This window comes from Citrus sinensis, chromosome 2 (assembly GCF_022201045.2).
Source record: "Citrus sinensis cultivar Valencia sweet orange chromosome 2, DVS_A1.0, whole genome shotgun sequence".
NCBI classification, from domain to species: Eukaryota; Viridiplantae; Streptophyta; class Magnoliopsida; order Sapindales; family Rutaceae; genus Citrus; species Citrus sinensis.
Genome location: NC_068557.1, coordinates 30,043,285 through 30,056,332, shown reverse-complemented (window position 1 = coordinate 30,056,332; position 13,048 = coordinate 30,043,285). Strand labels below are relative to the sequence as shown.

Sequence of the window (13,048 nt, the reverse complement as noted above, 5' to 3'; positions counted from 1 at the left end):
TAACAAGATAATAAATAATAGTATCACCACCAATCTAGCGAGTTCACTTCGTTTATCCTTAATGAAGTCAAGCATGACAATGCCAAAAGATAGTCAATCATAATTAAAATTCAAAACAAGTGAAAAAAAATCATCATAAAACCTTGAAAATCATTGTAGACAAGGTTCCATTATCCATAGCAACAAAAGTCATGGCAACTAATTATAACCACTGATCTCCAAAGGGCACCATACCCTATCATAATTGAAGTATTCTGCTGCTTGACTTACAACATCAAGAACATCAGGTCAAAAAGGGCCAGAATCCTTTCAGCTTGTTAGTCTGCTACTGTCATGATGCAAACCACTCACTGGCAGGCATCTGTTTTTAGAAAAAAAAAGACTTCGACCTGTAATCATCAAATCGTAATTTAGCAATCAGCAATTCAAATCCGCTACAGGGTTGAGCAACCTTTTGCAAATCAAAAAGTTTGCACTAATTCACATAATACAACTAATACTAAAATGAATCTAAAACTCAGATCAGGAAGTGGTCAAAGCCATTAAAGGAATGGTCAGAGTGTAACAAGCTACCAGGTGTTAACAATGGAGGGAAGTGGTACAGTGTGCTTGAATATGCAAAAACAATCAGAGTCTACCAACTGCAATGAACTGGATGCAGTAGGAAATGCATTAGTTGCCACCGTTAAGAAGATAACCGTTGCCCACAGACAACAACAGTGTTGGATACATCCTAAGAAGAAACAGGGTACCTTCACTTTATCTCTTTTAAGAAGATTAAACAGTTCAATATGGAGGTATAACAGAAACAGTGGACTACACTGAAGAAGATATTCGATTGAAAATTAAGGAGTTGATTAAATCTTTAAGATACTGAGACAGCATAGTTTTTTATGAATGGAAACAAAATAGTAGCCATGTTGCAAGTTACAAATTCAGCCTGGAAGCAGAATTTTTTTTTGCGACAAGGATGGCATGAAGATGACCGGCGTCGCACGAGCTTTCAATCGGTACCAACCTTGGTCGGAGGAGTGGCCGGAAACGGAGACAAAATCCGAGTTGGGTTCGTGGGTATTGTGATAAAGAGAGGGGTATTGTGATGTATGTGCAATATAGAATAAAAATGTGTAAATAGTAAATAGTTTAAGGTGCTAAGTAAAATGTTCATATGGATGCAGTAGAAATTAACTTAATATTTATAAAGTAAAGATTAAATAAAATTGAGTAAAATGGGTTCTATAAAAATTTACAATTGTGCTGACAAAAAGACAAAAATAGTGGTACGGTACCACTGTGGTACCGTAGCTTGATCCTCCTTAAAGTTTGAATTAATGATAGAATTACACAAATATTTTACTTTAGTGGGCTTATTGATGACATGCGTATCATTTTTGTCAATTTATAGTTGTAAATTTATATTTTTAAAATGTATTTTAATCATCATTCCTACTTACCTCACAAAGTTGCTTTGTTTTCCCAAAAAAAGAAAAAGAAAAAAACCGTTTGAAATATTTTTTACGTGATGCATAATTATTGTGAGAAAATATATACGATGTTTGGGTGTTGTTTTACCAATTTTCTATCTAAATATGCATATGAATAAACATGTGATTGACTTGTAAAAATAATGTGGTACTTTAAATGTACAAAATCGATTATGGAATGCAATTTAATATGCTCTATATTACTTTGAAGTTGGACACCGCGGTTAACTAACTACAATATGCACTAAAAAGGTGCTATTGAAATGAATATGTGATTTTAATCATTTTAAAATCTGAAATTTGTGATCTAAAACATTTCGGGCAGATGTTTAATCGCAGCAGTTATCTTTCACAAATTAAAAATTTTTACATCAAATTTTTTAGAGTAATGATACAGCCACAAACTCTTGTACAAACTTATTTTGTACAAACTGACGTGGCATGATAAGATTGGTTGAATGAAAATATAAATTAATAAAAACAAATCATGTGGGCCAAGTGATATTTAATTCAACCAATCTTATCATGCCACATCAGTTTGTACAAAATAAATTTGTACAAGAGTTTGTGGCTGTATCATTACTCAATTTTTTATTTTATTTTAAGTGGTCGTCAATTTATCTTCCATTCCTAGTTTTTTTTTTAAATACCGATAATACACCAGATTATTGAATTACATTAGATATTTACAATTGTTATTACAATAGATAATTATATTGATATTTATAATCAGACATATAATTGGAGGTATTAAAGTACCTTGTCCAGATAAATAACCCTCACAAACGAAGAATATTTCTACTCCATTCTTATTTCATAAGGAAAAGAACTTACAAATAAATCTACACAATTATACATAATTCTTAATTCTCATTACCCTCATTATCTGTGAGGGTAATGAGGGTAAAAGTTCACCGGTCCAGTGCTATGCTAGTTAAGTGATTGTGATCTAACCATTCGGGAAATCTCAATAGACCTTGTATTTCGGTCGTTTTACATTTTCCATGACCAATGGGCCAGCGCCACAAAATAAATTAAGATTTAAAATAACTAACATAAATGATTATTTAATTTAATAATACTAGGGGAAAAAAAAGAGAGTAAACAAATTCCAAGGACTTGACTTTTCTTTTTGAACAGTATGCCAGGAAAAAAGTAACAATTGCTATGTCTCTCATGTTTGCCACAAGGCAGACCACTCAATTAGTTTCATTACTTCCCTTTTTCTTGGTTTTGATTAAATATATATATAATTACCATTTAATTTTAGATCCGCCGTAAAATTTTATAACATGGGTACATTTATGATGACAAAAACATTAAAAAAGAGGAAAAAAAACATGATCCATAGCATATGCATTTATAAATATAATTCATATTCAAACAATGAGCCTCATAATTTATTTGTTGCTAATTAAACTAGCGGGATACTATAATTTATTAATGCCAACGAAGCGACACAGTACAAATAGAAACAAACAGACTGGCATTCCCATTACAAGTTTACAACACAAGATTGGTACAAAGCACTGGATATGATACGATATGACTGAAGCAAAAGACAGAGATAGAGATTAGAGAGAGAGAGAGAGGGGGGGGGGGGGGGGAAAAAAATTAAAAAAAGATTAATGTGGGCATTTGGGTTCAAAGGCCAAAGGGCCAACGGTGTAGAGAGCAACTGGAGGTTTGCCTGCGGAGAGTGACTCAGGCCTCAAAACGGCGCCGGTGGCTCCACCGTGGAGATTGGACGGTTTGGCGCAGGAAGCCGAGGGTGATGTGACTAGGAACAACTTGCACTTGTGAGCTCCGTAGCTGATGATTGTCTTGGGTGCTTTGATCCTGAAGTAGCCGTTCTTGTCCGTTTTGCCAACCACATTGAGTGGATACTTGGTGTTGTTGCACTGCAATTTCAGAGTCGCCCCTGCAATTGAACCCATGGACAATATTAAAAGAATAAAAAAAAATTTAAATACTAGGGACTTCAAAAAGAGAGCTTGAAAAAGGAAAAAGTAGCTAGCTATGCTGCCATAACCATGCCTCCTACTGAATGTGACATAAACCTAGAACAAAGAGAAAGAAAGAGATCAAGAGCACCTCTCTCTCTCTCCATTCAAAATCTGGAAATGTATACATCACGCATCCATGAAAACAAATGCACATTCGCATCCATACGTATGTTATGTATGCATGATATCTAACTAAACATACATGTGAAATTAATTGAAGTAATAATGATAGAAAAAAATCAAGTATGTAAGAGTTTGGAGCAGGGAAAATTAAGTTGAAAGATTTCGAAACTGACCTAGAACAGCGGTAGCTCCTAGGAGGGTATCAGCTCCTGCGTACTTGCAAGACTTGCAATAAACGACGCCTTGAACTTCAACAAGGCTCCTAGGGAAACGATGGGTGGGTGTGGGTGGGTGAGCAGGAGCAACGTGTGGTGGAGGTGGGTGAGCAGGAGCAACGTGCGGTGGAGGTGGGTGGGCAGGAGCAACGTGTGAAGCTGGGTGAGCCGGAGGGTGGGGGTGGTGGTTGCGGCGGCGGCGGACGCGGATGCGGCGGTGGCGGTGGCGGTGGTGGTGGTGGTGGTGGCCTGGTGCCGTTGCCGGGGTTACCGAGTGGTAGTGTGATGGTGGCATAGCCATGGAACTCTCAGTGTAAACCTGTTCACCATACACAGTGAAGCTTTACCCATTTTGTTTTTTTTTTTTCAGTCTTCTTTTATCTCTAGTAAAGAAGATGGCCAGCCAACTAGGGGGAGAGTGAGAGATCGAGAGAGGTGGTGAAAACGATCTCCGATTGGGGGAATTTATAGGGGTTTTAAGCCGTGATTATCTGCGGTTTTTTGTGATAAAATTTTTATTTTATAGTATGGTGGTGGGGCTATTATTATGCATTATGCGTTATGCATTATGCCGTGAGGTAGACACAAACATAATGCAAAAGAAGAGAGATAATGAGATAATGCAAGATTGATTCGTTAATTTGTTTTAGCGTTTGGTTGAGTCCAAAATAAAATTTGTTGAATTTTTTTTTAATTTTAAATCTAATATTAAAGTCTAATGATATATTCACAATACTGATATTCAATGTCAAATGTGTAGACAACTTCTAACATCTCAAATTGACTCCATAGTGTCAGTGTGTGTATATATTATTCAAGGAGACTTAAAGGTCTGTCCACATGTGTTGTGTGTAGAAAAAGAGTGACAAATAAGTGGGTTCCATACGTTATTTTACTTACTAGGGAAAAATTATACTGGTGGAGGATTTTAAAAGGATAATTAGGAATACAAGGTGATTAAATCCCAAGTGATCGTTGTGAACAAGTGGCTCAGAGATTCACATGCAGCGGTGAGACCGTGCGAGTGGGCTCCGGATTTTTGCGCATGTAGCGAGGCAATGTAGAAGTTTCCGATGTTTCTCTGGTTACTGAACCTCTCGTCTTTATTTTTTAAAATTTAATTAAATAGTGCGTTGATTCTTTGATTTGGGAAATTAATGATATTTACTAAAACTCTTGGTCAATGGTAAATAAGATGAATGATTGGTATGGGCCCAACGAAAAAGTAATGGTAAGTGATAAAATTTCGAGCTCTTTGTGGATAAAGAAAGAATATTGTACTTTACAATAATTTTTAACGTTGAAGTTCCTGTGTTTCACAAGAAAAGTGCAAATAAAATAAAGGAACCTTAGGCCCCGTTTGGTACCGTTTTGCAAGCTATGTTTTTGTTTTCATTTTTATAATACACACATAAAACATGTTTGGTGGATTTGTTTCACAAAATAAATTACAAAACACAAAATCCGGATTCATTATTATAACTATACAACTAAAAAATAAGTTAAACATGTTCTCCAAAATTTACAAACTAAAACTAAAAATGAATTAAAAAACAACAAAAAAATCGTGACCCTGCAGCCCTCACTTTTCTCTTCACAGCAGCCCTCACTCTCAATCCAGTTCACTGCAGCTCCCTATTTCCCCTCAATTTTCTCAATCCAGTTGCAGCAAATCTCTCTCTTGGTCGCTCTTGGTCTGCTAGCCACTGCCGCTGCTCTTTCTCCGCCGTAACCGCTGCTGCTCCGACTCCGTCCAGCTACTGCTACTCCGACTCCGTCCAGCTGCTGCTACTTAGTCTTTGCTCTCTCGGATCTGCACTTGCTCTCTCGGATCTGCACTTGCTCTCTTGGATCTTCGTCTACTGCTACTTCGTTGTTGCTCACTCGGATCTGCACTTGCCCAACCATTGTTGCTCTCCCGGATCTGTCACTTGCCGGTATTTATTTTGTTTATAAGCTGAAATTTTTGAGAGATGATTTGAGTGATTTTTAATTCTGAAAATTTCTGACGTTGTTCATATGTAGTGACAAATTATTTATTTATGAGCTGAAATTTTTCCTCATTTATTTTAGAGATTAAATCTATTAAAACAAACAATTTCTTGTGGGAATTCCTTTATGCTGATTGGAAAACTTTCCACTGTTATTGACTTAATTAAGCGTGCAAAAGTACTCTAGACTATGATAGTTGAAACCCAAAAAAGCAATGTTAAAAATAGCCAGCATATGGATTATGATGCCAGATTTTTGTTTCATCCCTATGTTTGTTCCTCAGACCAAGGAAAGACGCTGAGCCATTTAGAAAATCGCAATTACTATAGGCTTGAGACATAGCTATCTCTGTACCAATATAAATTCTATGAAATTACTAGAACAAAAAATATTAGCAAAATAAAGTGCACAATTTGTTTTTATTTAGATACTTCTACAAATTTTGGTATTTAGCTACACCATAACCAGACATCTTGATGACTAAATTGTTCCCAAAAACACTACACTAGCATACCAAATACCTGGGTGGGTATTTCCGTGGTAAATAAGATGAATGATTGGTATGGGCCCAACGAAAAAGTAATGGTAAGTGATAAAATTTCGAGCTCTTTGTGGATAAAGAAAGAATATTGTACGTTACAATAATTTTTAACGTTGAAGTTCCTGTGTTTCACAAGAAAAGTGAAAACAAAATAAAGGATTTAAAAATATATAAGTGATAATTTTTTTTATTTTAATTTAAATTTTAAAGGTAAAATCATTAATTCGTTATAATTATATTAATTTTTAAATGATAACTAATGATTTAGTGGTCGATAAATATATTTTGTCAGCTTAAAATGAACGATTGATATTAGTTTTAACAACGAAACAAATACAGGGCATAAAATGATAATTTCCCTAAAATAAATAAAGAAATGAAACGCTATTTTCGCTTTTGCCACTTTCGTTTTCGGTTTCGAATTATCGTCGGAGTCTAGAAACTAGGTTGTGTATTTATTATATGTGCTCTGTTTTTATTTGTTTATCTTTTCTCTGTTCTGACACCTTAGAAAACTTAGTCAGAAAACGACATGGCAAGGAGAAAAGAAAATATTATACTGGGGTTATTGATATTAAATCAGTGCTAGAATTAGCCTTAGGGTTCCTTCTTTTAAACCCTAAAATTTGAAAACTCAAGTTTATTATTTATCGTAATATAATTAAATTCCGACAAAGTTAAATAATGGGTTCATTTGATGGGTAAGTCGTGTAAAATTTATCAATCGTTTTTCGCGTAAAATTAATAGTAGAAATTTCCAAATCTAAGCGAATGTCAAATTTGGTCCAACGCATGAAATAAATTAAAACTCTGGAGATGATAACTTTCTAGATAATGTAATTGAGCTTTTTATATATGGAACTGCAAATGTAATTCCTCTGTCCCGCATTTTGGTCCTTTTATAGAAGGTTAGATATTATATTTTGATTAACTACTACTTTAACTAATTAAATAATGATACAATTTTTATTATTTTAATTGAGATATAAATTAAATATGCTAATTAAGTAAATATAGTATTATTTTTATGTTTTCATGGGCTTGATTCTTGACCAAATCATCTTTCAGTACGCATCCCTCAGTTGATTACTGACATGGCATTAACACTTCCCTGGTTGAGACGCAAGTAACCGGTACCTACTGGCGATCGAGGTCGGTTGAATTATTTGATGCAGTACATCATAAATTTTTTTTACTAAATTTGGTATAGATTATATCACATTAACATAATTTTTTTAATAAAAATTTACTAATGGTATATAATTAATAATTCTTAATTGACATTTCTCTCTCCTACTTGTTTGCTTATCCTTCCACCATTTTTATTTTATTTTTTTCATTTATCTCTTACTTTGTGTTTTGTTTCAGCTTCTCATAAACTCTTTCACTCCCAATTTATGAACAAATATTTTCACGCATTTGTCATAGAATTCCAGTTAAATCATATAACTTTTTTTTTTAAGTCTATTATACAGAGATATTACAGACATTACAATTAATATTTACAATCATATTATATAATTGGGACCACTACCATACACTGACACACTAAAGTATATGCTCAGATGCTCTGCTCGTTGCCAGCTCTTGAAGTGCACCCAACATTTACCGTACGAAAAGCGGTCAGTTTCCATACCTTTTGAGCATGCTTACTAGGACTAGGCATTGGATTGGATTCGGATAAGAACTTGTCAACTTGAATTAGACAAAGTCTACGAACCCAACCAAACCCACGAACCCAGCCGCATTGACATCGTTGGCCAGATTCACAAACCCGCAGCCACAAACGTAGTCGGCAGCCCCAAACCCACATCAACTCCCGAACCAGCCAGCACCGAACCTCTGGGAAGAAGGAAAGACTAATTGTTTCAGTTGTCATGACCTCTACTAATTGATTCTTGATCTTCGAAAGAGAGGAGTTGGAGAATCTTTTTCCAGACATGGCAATTAAACTTGAAGGATTGACACTTGGTGGAAATCAATGCTTTGTTGTCATTATTGCTCTTATTATTCTCCTTTTGCCCACAATTTGGCTAGACAATCTTAGCCTTCTTTGGCAATTGGTAACCACATCGACGTCCCCCCCAAATTCAACTGATATTTGTCATTTGAATTTAACCTGGTCTGATCCTATCCCAAATTAATCTGACATATTCATCCCATCAGAATCCAATCCGATTTAAGGTTCAGATTGTGTTCAGTTTTGAAAGAGATCTCTCATTCTGACATCTTCTACGCACAGGATCCTTCACAACCTTCCTCTTCCAAAGATTAATTGGTGTAGGTAACAAGTTTTGTGCTGCCAATGTTAAATGGCCCAACTTCGAAAAACTTCCCACACTAGCGTTATCTTGTAAGGAAAAACGCATGCATGGAAACATGACACACACACACACACACACATATATATAAATCGGTCTCAAGTTAGTCTTGACTGTAAAATCCATTTTGTGGCGAAGTGCAAAGTATGACAAGAGATGACAAGGCAAAAGCAGCCAGCCAATATAACAAGATAATAAATAATAGTATCACCACCAATCTAGCGAGTTCACTTCGTTTATCCGTAATGAAGTCAAGCATGACAATGCCAAAAGATAATCAATCATAATTAAAATTCAAAACAAGTGAAAATTAATAATCATAAAACCTTGAAAATCATTGTAGACAAGGTTCCATTATCCATAGCAACAAAAGTCATGGCAACTAATTATAACCACTGATCTCCAAAGGGCACCATACACTATCATAATTGAAGTATTCTGCTGCTTGACTTACAACATCAAAAACATCAGGTCAAAAAGGGCCAGAATCCTTTCAGCATGTTAGTCTGCTACTGTCATGATGCAAACCACTCACTGGCAGGTATCTGTTTTCAGAAAAAAAAAAGACTTCGACCTGTAATCATCAAATTGTAATTTAGCAATCAGCAATTCAAATCCGCTACAGGGTTGAGCAACCTTTTGCAAATCAAAAAGTTCGCACTAATTCACATAATACAACTAATACTAAAATGAATCTAAAACTCATATCAGGAAGTGGTCAAGCCATTAAAGGAATGGTCAGAGTGTAACAACAAGCTACCAGGTGTTAACAATGGAGGGAAGTGGTACAGTGAGAACAGTGTGCTTGAATATGCAAAAACAATCAGAGTCTACCAACTGCAATGAACTGGATGCAGTAGGAAATGCATTAGTTGCCACCGTTAAGAAGATAACCGTTGCCCACAGACAACAACAGTGTTGGATACATCCTAAGAAGAAACAGGGTACCTTCACTTTATCTCTTTTAAGAGATTAAACGGTTCAATATCGAGGTATAACAGAAACAGTGGACTCCACTGAAGAAGATATTCGATTGAAAATTAAGGAGTTGATTAAATCTTTAAGATACTGAGACAGCATAGTTTTTTATGAATGGAAACAAAATAGTAGCCATGTTGCAAGTTACAAATTCAGCCAGGAATCACAATTATCCTGTTGCCCTAAGATCAAGATTACAGAGGAAGTTCTATCTATGCTTTGTATTTTAAGTTTTGATCCGAAGAAAGAACTATGTTTCTTGGATCACCTTCAAAACCTTGCAATAGAGTAAAAGGACAATTTCAGCTTGAGAAGTAATTGAGCCATAAGTCGCTTATCTCGCTAACCGCTGAGAAAAATTACGCATTCCTTATCACTGATCCTAACATCAAGCATTTGAAGTATTCAGTCAAGGAAATTAAAAAAATCAGTTCCTAGGGTTTTAAGAAGAAACATAGGATCATCTTATTCCAAACGGCCACCACTAATAAAAGTTACATAACAACCTTAATCCCAGAGTAATAGGACAAAAGTGTCAACTCACTCTTTTCCAGTCCTTATGTCCTTTCTGCTCTTGGAATTAAGGGACAGAAATCCCTTCATGTCCTTTCTTTGATCTTCTTTTAGTTCCTATTTCATGTGCTCTTTTTCTAGTGGCCAACAAGTCCCAGCATGCTAAGGCAAGAAACCGAGACATACTAGTATTTAACTTATCAATCCTTAGCATGACAGAAACGCCAAAAGGACCATGCCTAGAATGCAGAAGCCAAAATAGGCAAACACTACTGGAACCTCTCAGCTCATCTCACATATATTCAACATATCACAACCAGTATCTTGACCTTGGAATTCAGTATTGTTGTCCAGCATTAACCACAAAAATTCATTAACCATGTTTCAGCTGCTTTGACATATATATTATAGATACAAAAACTACAAATCTTAATGCAAACAATAGTTATAGAAGACATGTAGCTAAAAGAGTACAACTCATTAAAGTGCAAACGCTAAACCAAAATAAATAAAATATAATAACGAATATTACCATCAAGCTTGAGCATCAACAACAACATCATCCAAATCATTTGCAGCTCCATTTGCCTCCACTCCTTCAGCATTCTCAGTAGGTGGCTGAACCTGCTCCTCCTCTGGCAAAGGCTCCTCCACATAATCATTCTCAAATGCATCTGGAGGAACCTCATAGATCCTCACTTGCGGCTTAGATGGATCCTTCACAAGCACATACTTCCCCTCATTCAACTTCATGCACAAATCCACAATACTCTTCACAATTCCCCACATATTTGCAGTACTCAAGTTAATCTGGGTGGCAAAATCCTTTGGCTTATACCCCATCACAGCCAATATCACATGGTTAAAATGATCACGTGGATGAACCCTTGAAACATATCCCAATTTCATCAAATCAGCACTCGCCAACAACGATTGTGCAGTCCATTTTGCCAACTTATTAGCATTGTTCTTCAACTCAGTGGCTAAAACCGCACCCCTTTGAGTCTCCAACTTCTGCCTCCAATCAACACCAGAGTACTTGGAATCGAACTCATTAAGAGCATTTAACGTCAAAAACGACCTCTGATTATTAACATCCACAACACTCTGCACCTCACACCTCGCAACAAGATACATATCATCGTCAAGCTTCCACCTTCTGTACCTATAAGCTACGGAAGCTACCTCCTCTCCTTCATTTGCAAAGGGATTAGGCTCATCAAATGTCAACTTATTACCATCCCTAACCAAAACTTGCTGTGAAAAGTTCTGATTAATATAAGCTGCTTCAACACTCAACGAATAAGCAGAATTTATATCATCTTTAGCCTCAGGTAAAGGCTCCTGAGAGGTCTCATGAACAGATAACAAATCTAACTGTGACCCATCCCTTTTATCAAAAAATAACTTATTCCCAACTCGTTGAATCACAATATCCCACGAATAAACTGACCTGGGCGCGCACATAAGCGTTGCTAAAATTGCATCCGTTGCAAAAACCGTTGCTTTATCCTCATTAGCAAGTCTACGAATCACTGGATCGTCAGTGGTAGTAACTTTGAAGAAGTTCCTGTACTTAAACCTCTCGAGCCTACGTTCATTCTTCGGCGTGACACGATCGTACGACCTGTCGTAGTACTCAAGGGACCCACACAATAACAAGTCTTCAGGCTCCGAAACAGAGAAGGAAAGTTTTGAAAAAGTTGAGAAGGGAATTTGATCAAGCATGTTCCATTCGGGCTGAATGTCGACAGAGGATTTGAAAACTGCAGCTTCACGTCGGGTCTGGTTGACGTTAGAACGGTTGAGGTTGTAGTGGCGGTCACGTCGGGCCCGCTCTTTTTCAGCCTCGCGCTTACGGGCCTCCACCTCCTCGTCGCGGCGCTGGGGCAACTGAGGACGGTGGTGCTGATTAAACCGCCACTTAGGGCCAAACTTCGGACGCGGTGGAGGCTTGCCGTCCACGAGACGGAAGGAGGAGTCGTCGTCGGGATTGGCAGACAGAGGAAAGGAATCGTCGGCGGAGAAGTCGAAAACGGTGTCGGCCGGATTTTTGCTAGCGTTTTGGCGGTTTGATGGATTGTTGTATGCGTTGCGGGTCCAGTCCGCGATCCGACCAAGTTTTTCGGATCGGGAGAAGGGGGCAAACGGCACGTGGAGAGGGAGGGCAGCGGTTGTGGTTGCCGTTGATTCCGGTGGGCCCCAGCCGTCAGGATTGAATGGAACGGCTCCGATCTCAAATTCGCCGCTCACCATTGTGATTAGACTGAAGTGAAAAAGCTAGGGTTTTGATTTCGGTGAAGTTGAAGTTAATATAATCAGATAAAAGAGTGCCAGTTCAACCCGTTTTTCAACTTGTGAGCTTGCCTTTTGCCTACTTGAGATTGTGTACTATGTGTAGGGTGTGTTACTTGGGCCAGATGAACCCAACCGACATAAACCGAACCCAGCCCTTTCTGGCCCATTTGATAAGTGGCCATGATTTTGAAATACACCCCGAGTTATTTAAAATACTACCATCCAAATCCAATCACATCGCTTTGGATTAAAAATCCATATTATTTGGTTAAACTTAAGTTGCCTGTGTTCAAATTTTGATAATTTTAAAGTACTTTATTTATTTATTTTTTAAGTTAGAGGTGCGCAAATTTTTTTAAATTTTATTTTCTCTTTAGATATGCTTAAGTTCTAATGTTTTTAAAAGCTAATTAGGTTCATGATGTAGGAGATGCCTCATTTACTGCATCAAGCAACCATATACAGGTAATTAATTTTTGTTGACATTTTTGAATCGGTAAGTGAAACAAAAGATTAAATATTTTAGTTTACAAATTAATTTGTTGATTTTTAATACTAAATTAAAAACAGTTGATCA

At 36.7% G+C, this 13,048-nt stretch overlaps 2 protein-coding genes across 4 annotated transcripts; both read right to left on the bottom strand.

Annotated features, from left to right (window-relative positions):
- Positions 1-12,541, bottom strand: LOC102623381 (eukaryotic translation initiation factor 3 subunit D). 3 transcript variants are annotated; one of them, XM_006467723.4, is made up of 2 exons: positions 10,706-12,541; positions 1-389 (listed from the first exon to the last, which is right to left on the bottom strand). In XM_006467723.4, exon 1 carries the CDS (start codon positions 12,427-12,429, stop codon positions 10,708-10,710), a length of 1,722 nt encoding a protein of 573 aa, XP_006467786.1. In that variant the 5' UTR covers positions 12,430-12,541; the 3' UTR covers positions 1-389; positions 10,706-10,707. The 3 variants fall into 3 exon arrangements, with proteins under 3 accessions (XP_006467786.1, XP_006467784.1, XP_006467785.1); XM_006467721.4 differs by lacking the exon at positions 1-389 and adding an exon at positions 8,970-9,256; XM_006467722.4 differs by lacking the exon at positions 1-389 and adding an exon at positions 8,970-9,227.
- LOC102624729 (non-classical arabinogalactan protein 31-like) lies at positions 2,884-4,330 on the bottom strand. Its single transcript, XM_052434638.1, has 2 exons — positions 3,787-4,330; positions 2,884-3,405 (listed from the first exon to the last, which is right to left on the bottom strand). Exons 1-2 carry the CDS (start codon positions 4,127-4,129, stop codon positions 3,110-3,112), a joined length of 639 nt encoding a protein of 212 aa, XP_052290598.1. The 5' UTR covers positions 4,130-4,330; the 3' UTR covers positions 2,884-3,109.
- Positions 12,542-13,048: the final 507 nt, after the last annotated feature.